General features: G+C 36.9%; 1 protein-coding gene across 2 annotated transcripts in view; it reads left to right on the forward strand.

Moving 5' to 3' along the window:
• The first annotated feature begins 2,726 nt into the window (after positions 1-2,726).
• LOC127160990 (sialoadhesin-like) overlaps positions 2,727-8,141 on the forward strand; it is a 10,446-nt gene continuing 5,031 nt past the window's right edge. For both annotated transcript variants that reach the window (XM_051103637.1, XM_051103638.1), the window contains exon 1: positions 2,727-2,805. In XM_051103637.1, the coding sequence (XP_050959594.1) occupies positions 2,736-2,805 (70 nt within the window). In that variant the 5' untranslated portion in view covers positions 2,727-2,735. The remainder of the gene's footprint in view (positions 2,806-8,141) is intronic.

The raw sequence follows: 8,141 nt of genomic DNA on the forward strand, positions 1-8,141 counted from the left end.
CAGAGTTGACGGCTGCGTAATATCACTGCGCCTGCTGCACCCATGGCACCAATGAAAAAACTTTAAACTTTAAACTTTTTTGTCCGTCTTTGTACACAGTGTAACTACAGAAGAGTCAAGTTTTAAATAGGAAAAATATTGAAACTCTTTTGGTCATTTTTGAGTGAGATGCTAACGGTCTAATCGGATTCAATGATCTATGCTAAGCTATGCTAAAAGTGCTACCGCCAGACCCAGAGATCAGCTGCATGGATTCGAAAAAGGTAAAACTCAACTGTTTTACAATACTGTTTAAAAGTGAATCAGTGTTTTTATTTATTTATTTATTTATTATTATTTAAAGAAATTAATACTTTTATTCATAAGGATGTGTTAAATTGATGCTGAAAATTCAGCAACGACTCACAGAAATAGATATTTAAAGTATAATTTTCATTTATTTATTTACATTTTAAGTTTCGCAATATTATAGTTTCTGTATTTCTGATCAAATAAATGCAGACTTGATGATCATAAGTGACTTTGTCACAAGTGACTTTCAAAAACATTACAAAATGTGTCGGAACTTTTGATGGTACTACATTTAAGGATCCAGCTTAAACACCAGAGCCTATTGGTAGTCAAATGGATGTTGATTGGCTGTCAGCTAGGGAAAAAAATGCTGTGACATTGATCACAACAGTTTTTTCCTCCATGATATTGTCAGCAATTTTATGGTTACAGTTATCATTCTTGGTGTGGTTTTTAATAGGCAGAAAAACACCTTGTGTGTTCTTATAGTTCAATATCAAGCAGTGCTGTGATCTGTTTAAACAGCTTTGTAGACTTGGTAGAGTTACTTCTATGATCTGTGATTTCCTGAAAAGACAACAGCGCCACCTATTGGTCAGGAAATATATATATATAAATCTGCTCATAACCAACAGTATAGTAAATAATGTTTTAAAGGTGTCCTATACACTCTTAAAGATAAAGGTGCTTCACGATGTCATAGAAGAACGTTTTTTTGTCTAAATGGTTCCATAAAGAACCTTTAACATCTGAAGAACCTTTCAGTTTCACAGAAGGTTCTTTGTGGTGAAAGAAGGTTCTTCAGATTATAAAAGCGTAAGTAAGAGATGGTTCTTTGAAGAAGCTTTGACTGAACGGTTCTTTGTGGAACCAAAAATGGTTCTTCTATGGCATTGTTGTGAAGAACCTTTTAAGGCACTTTTATTTTAAAGGGGTCATCGGATGCTAAGTTCACTTTTTCATGTTGTTTGAACATTAATGTGTGTTGTCAGTGTATGTACAAATCTACCCTATAATGATCAAAATCCATGCAGTGGTTTTTAATTAATCTGTAAAAATAATATCCCCTTTTCCAAATCGAGCCATTCTCAGATGCCTGTCATTGTGGCGTCACACCCACAGAGGCCGCTCCCACGATAGTTGATTGACATGAGCGTCTTACCTCAGATCAGCTGTCACAGTCCGACCTCTTTGTTTCGATGCGGAGCAGGGATGTAAATTAGACAAGAATATCTCAGATTGAGCAATTGAGGTGTTGTGTTGCTGGATGTAATAATGAACACAGTGGTCGTCATTTACTCCCGACATCTGAGCCGCTGAAGATGCAGTAGATTACGTTTGTTTGTGAAGGGAATGCGCCTCCCGATCTACATATATCCGTCTATGTTCACACAAATTATTCGTGATCCAGCTTCACCTACAGCAGAAGTGAGTATAAGCGTTTTTTTATGAATCTTTGCGATCGCCTTTCCTTATAACGTTGTAGTTACGAAGTTTAGCGGCTAATGTAAACAAGACCATCTTTCCACAGAGAGAAGAGAGGGGTGGGGCGAGCAGAGCTCATTTGCATTTAAAGGGACAACCCCTTAGAATGAGATGATTTTTGCAGAGCTGATTTTGACAAGGTAAAAAAAGGTGTTGTTTTACAAAACCATTGAGATTTTTTAAACAAAGTATATTAGAGACTTTTCATTAAGACCCTAAAGAATCATATCAACTTGTGGAAAATGGGCATCCGATGACCCCTTTAAAGAGCAGTTTGGGAAAGCGACATCTAGTGAACAGTTTTGTTTTTTGTTTTGTTTTTTGCTACAAATATCTCTTTTGTCCGATACTCATCTTGGTTTGTCTGTTTGAATGCAGATCGAGCTGAATGTGGCACAGTGAATAAAGCTCCAGACTACCATAAACTGTGTGCTGAATCTCACACAGTGCAGTCTTAGATATGAACTTCTGTTGACTTTTGAGTCTTGAGACTTTAATATAGCACAGTTTTATCACCATTTAGGTTTTGATAATAAAATTAAAAATATATAACAACATAACAGCTCATAATGACTGTCTGAGTTGAGTTTGACAGTAAAGATTTTCTGAAGAGTAAGCATCTCCTTTCTCTGGTTAAAGAAATAAAAATATTTTTTCCTCTCCTAGTCTGTCAGTAAGAAAAAGGAAGGAAAAAGAATCACAGACAGTCTGCAACAGCTTCTCCAACACACCGTAGAAATGACAACTAACATCTGAGAACAACAGCAACATGAAATATAAGTAAAGCTAATATTTAATTGCATTTAAAATGTCATTTTACTGTAAGCGAAATGTTACTATTTTCATGATTTAAATGGGGTAGCATGAACTATGATAACTGACTGATGAATCTTCTAAACTGTAATGACCCTTCAAGTGTGAGTGTTTTTTTTTTTGTTTTTTTGTCTTTCATTGTATGTATGAATTTACACAAAGTGAAGATCATGAACTCCAGGCTCTCACCTCTGATCCTGCTGCTGCTCATTCCAGGTTTGGGAATTACTGTGTTTTTCTGCTCTGTAATGTTTTCATGTAAATGTGTCTCTAATTAACTTTGACATATTTTATGTTCCAAAAGTGATTATCTTCATTTATTTTTATTAATATTGCTCTGTATTTTCAAGTATTATAATATCTCTATAATAAAACGTTTTTTTGTTTAGGCATTGCAACATTAGACCAGATCTCTGTGACCTGTAGCGGACTGAAGCTAAACTGGAGTGCTTTTACTCCAACATCAACATCAAAACTGTGTTCTGGTTCAGTGAAAAACAAAGTACAAACTGGAGAAAAAACAATGAACCTGAAGATTTGATTTTAGACTCAGACTACTCAGGACGAGTGAAACATCAGATCTCAAACAGCTCTTCAACACTCACAATATCAGACGTGAGAAAGAGAGACTCTGGAGAATATCAGCTCATGTTCATCATGAATGATGGAGTTAAACATCTCAGATCAGCAGCCGTCAGTCTAACAGTCACAGGTGAAACTGAGTCCAGATTCTGGTCAGTTCAACTGTTTTCATTTGACATGTAATTAAGTTTTTTTTTTACTTTTTTACTGACTTAGATCTGCAGGTGAGGATGAATCCTGTATCTACAGACTCAACAGTAAAACTGACCTGTGATTCTTCCTGTGATTTGACCTTTGGAGTTTATTATTACTGGATGAAGGATGGACAGTATTTCACACATACAATGTCCCATAACATGTTTGTGTCAATCAGCACATTTGCTGGCAGCTTTTCCTGTTCTCATGAAGACCGTAAACATCCCTCCTCTTCTGTGTGTGAGTGTCAAACAATGTTTGATCCATACATGTGTATATGTAAACAAGTGTTTTAGTTTTGCATGTTAATCTGTGTTTCTTTCAGGTGTTTCTCAGAGAGGCTGCTGGGATGTGACTTACACCTCTAGAAGAGTCTGTGCTTTGGTGAACTCAACAGTAGACATTTCCTGCACATACTCACATCCCTCTGGTCATACTGTAAATAAAACATTCTGGCATTATGTTCAGCGTGGTGATATCAAGGATCTGCGTGAGGAGCATCAGTTTGCTGGTCGTGTGGAGTATGTGGGGAACAAACTGAGAATCAAAGATCTCAAGATCAGCGACTCTGGAGAATATCAATTCATAATCATCACTGACTTAAACCAATACTTTGGATCACCTGGAGTCATTCTTACTGTTACAGGTACAGATCATGATGCTGCATTCACTGTATGAATTCATAATCCACACCAATGATGACACCAAAATATTCACAGACAAATACTACAGTGACATTATATTAAAGGGGTTGTGAATTGCATTTTTAAATTTTGTCCTAGGTCTACTTATAATGTTAGCAAGATTATATATATATATATATATATACAGTGCCCTCCACTAATATTGGCACCTTTGGTAAATATGAGCAAAGGTGGCTGTAAGAATAAATCTGCATTGTTTATCCTTTTAATCTTTCATTCAAAAAAATTACTATATTCTAACCTATCATTTAAGTAAAACCATGGAAAGCAGGGGGAAAATCTCTTTATGAAATACGTTGACCACAATTATTGGCACCCAATTATTGCAATGTCCTTTATTTAAGATAACAGCTCTGTGTTTTCTTCTTTAATGCCTGAAGAGTTTGGAGAACACCTGACAAGAGATCAGAGACTATTCCTTCATACAGAAACTCTTCAGATCCTTTAGTTTCCCAGCTCCATGCTTGTGCTTCTTCTCTTCAGTTCACCTCACACATTTTCTATAGGGTTCAGGTCAGGCAACTGGGAAGGCCATGGCAGAAGCTTCATTTTATGCCCAGTGACACATTTTTGTGTTGATTTTGATGTTTGATTTGGATCATTGTCCTGATGGAGGATCCAACCACAGCTCATTATAGAACTTCTAACAGATGCAGTCAGGTTTACATTTTTTATCTGTTGGTATTTGCTAGAATCCATGATGCCGTGTATCTGAACAAGATGTCCAGGACCTCTGGCAGGAAAATAAGCCCACAACATTAAAGATCCAGCAGTATATTTAACCGTGGGCATGGGGTACTTTTTGTACCAAACCTATCTTGAGTGTTTGCTGCCAGAAAGCTCTTTTTTTTAGTTTCATCTGACCACAGAAGCCAGTCCCATTTCAAACAGCATGTGGTGACGTAGGGGCTGTTTGAATATTTTTTTTTAGTCTTTTGACCCCAAGACTCAGCTAATCTCTGCAGTTCTCCTGCTGTGATACTTGGAGAATCTTTGGACACTTAAACTCTCCTCCTCACCATGCATTAGGACGATATAGACACACATCCTTTTCCAGGCAGATTTGTAACATCTTTAGTTGATTGGAAATTCTTAATTATTGTCCTAATGATGGAAATTGGGATTTTCAATGCTTTAGCTCTTTTCTTACAGCCACTTTCTGTTTTGTGAAGCTCAACAATCTTGTTCTGCACATCAGAACTATATTATTTGGTTCTATTCCTTGTGATGGATGATTAAGGACATTTGGCCTTTGTGCTCCTCATATTTATAATCCTGTGAAACAGTAAATTATTACTGGACAATATCATACTCCTAGTCATTCTAGTGTGCTAAATGAATGCAAATATGAATGGGAATATACTTCAGAGATATTTTACTCATAATTTCTAAGGGTGCCAATAATTGTGCCCAACATGCATATGAGAAAAACATTTATTTCATAACGTAAGTTTCCCCCCACTTTTAATTGTTTTACTTCAATAAAAGGTTAGCATTTTGTGAATTTTTTGAATGTAAGATCATAAAGATAAACAAAGCAGATTTATTTTCATAGCCGTCTTTGCTCATATTTACCAAGGGTGCAAATATTAGTGGAGGGCACTGTGTATATATATATATATACAGTCATGACCAAAAAAAATCGGCACCCTTGCAATTCTGTCAGAAAATTTAACCCTTCTCTCAGAAAATTGTAGCAATTGCAAATGTTTTGGTACTCACATGTTTATTTTTTGTTTTGTTTGCATTATAACAACAGAAAAAAAAACAGAGAAGAAAAGTCAAATATGATACAATTCTGCACAGAACCCAAAAAATGCAGTGGACAGAATTATTGGCACCCTTAACTTAATATTTGGTAGCACCCCCTTTGGAAAAAATAACTGACATCAATCGCTTGAGTTTCTTACTCCTCTCTACTTGAATTTTGGACCACTCTTCTTTTGCAAACTGCTCCAGGTCATTCAGATTTGAAGGATGCCTTCTCCAAACTGTTGTTTTAAGATCTCTCCACAGGTGTTCTGTGGGATTCAGATCTGGACTCATTGCTGGCAATTTCAGAACTCTCCAGCGCTTTGTTTGTAACAGAGTTTTAAGTGTGTTTTGGGTCATTGTATTGCTGGAAGACCCATGACCTCTGGTGGAGACGCAGGTTTCTGACACTGGCCACTATGTTGCACCCCAAAATTCTTTGGTAAGCATCAGATTTCATGATACCGTTCACACTGTCAAGGCATCCAGTGCCAGAAGCAGCAAAGCAACCCCAAAACATATTTGAACTTCCACCATGTTTGACGGTAGGATCTGTGTTCTTTTCTTTGAAGGCCTCATTTCTTTTCGTAAACAGTGCCATGATGTCCTTCACCAAAAAGCTCTACTTTTGTCTCATCTGTCCACAGTACGTTCTCCTTGAAGGATTGTTGTTTTGTCACATAAGTTTTGACAAACTCCAGTCTTGGTTTTTTATGCCTTTGTGTCCGTAGTGGTGTCCTCCTGGATCTCCTACCATAGCGTCACTTTTCATTCAGATGGCGACGAATAGTGTGAGCTGACACTGTTGTACCCTGTGTCTGCAGATCAGCTTGAATTTGTTTGGAAGTTAATTGGGGTTCTTTATCCACCTTTCCAACAATCCTTTGTTGTAATTTTTCATTAATTTCACTCTTCCGTCCACATCCAGGTAGGTTAGCTACAGTGCCATGTGCTGTAAACCTCTTGATGATATTGCGCACAGTGGACACAAAAACATTAAGATCTCTGGAGATGGACTGTCTGGAGATTGTCCATGTTTTTTCCACAATTTTTTCTCTCAAATCCACCGACAACTCCTTTATACTTCTTTATTTTCTCCATGCTCAGTGTGACACAGAACACAAAGGCTGAGTCAACTTTTCTCCATTTTAATTGGTTGCAAGTGTGATTACTATATTGCCTACTTCTGTTACCTGCCACAGGTGTGTCTAAATACAAATTACAGGAGCATCACATGCTTGAAAAGCAATTATTTCGTACAACTTTGACAAGGTGCCAATAATTTTGTTCAGTCCATTTTTGAGTTCTGTGTGAAATTTGATCAAGTTTGACTTTTTTCTCTGTTTTTTGTTGTTGCAGTGCAAACAAAAACAATAAGGATGTGAATACCAAAACAATTGGAACAATTTTTTGAGAGAAGTATTGCATCAGTTATTGCATAACTGACTTGCATATTAAAATAATAGATGGATATACTCTGAAAAACAGTAGGGGCCGTTTTGGTTACTCCTTGCTCCTTACTGTACTTCTTACTCCTTACAGCAGAACACATTATAATCAGTGATTCTGTCTTGGATGTGGTGCAGTGTGTTGTGACAATGTCTGGCACTAAAGAGGCAATTACGTAGAAGTAGGTGTTGATCTTCTTCTGCAGAGAAAGTCTTTCATCGCACTGTGATGTTGTACTGAGATGAAATATAAAATGAACCGTTTGGGCAGCTTGATTTCAATTAAAGCTGTTTTTGGACCTATGGGGAAATTTTGAATTCTGAAACTTACAGGATGTTTTTGTTTAGTTGCTTTAAATAGTACAATGACCTCTTATATATTGAAAGATCAAGGGAAATTTAATTTCTCAATTCTTGTCCCCTTTAGGTTTTGCTTTTCCATGTCAGTCAAATTCTGTATTAGTCTCAGCATGAGGTACTTCAATTCTGTTTTTCAGATACACAAGTGACAAACAGCCCAATCCGTGTATCAGGAGGAGAGGAAGTGATATTAAGCTGTTCAACTAAATGCACTCTGAACGACAAACATACTTACATCTGGTACAAGAACGGACGACAGGTAACAGATGGATTCACTAAAGTCAACAAGCTGTACCTGGACTCAGTCAGCAATGAAGAGCTTCAACAGTATTCCTGTGCTGTAGGAGGTAACACATCTCTCATGATACATGTGCTTCAGTGTCAAATGTTTGCAGCATTCAGGTGGTTTCTCTGATAGTCATGATTCACTACTTTGTGTTGTGAAGATCCAGTGAACAGCACAGTGTTCAGTCATTATACAGTCACTCTGCTGCTGTTTTTACCTCAGTTT

This window comes from Labeo rohita, unplaced genomic scaffold, assembly GCF_022985175.1.
Source record: "Labeo rohita strain BAU-BD-2019 unplaced genomic scaffold, IGBB_LRoh.1.0 scaffold_518, whole genome shotgun sequence".
Classification (NCBI taxonomy): Eukaryota; Metazoa; Chordata; class Actinopteri; order Cypriniformes; family Cyprinidae; genus Labeo; species Labeo rohita.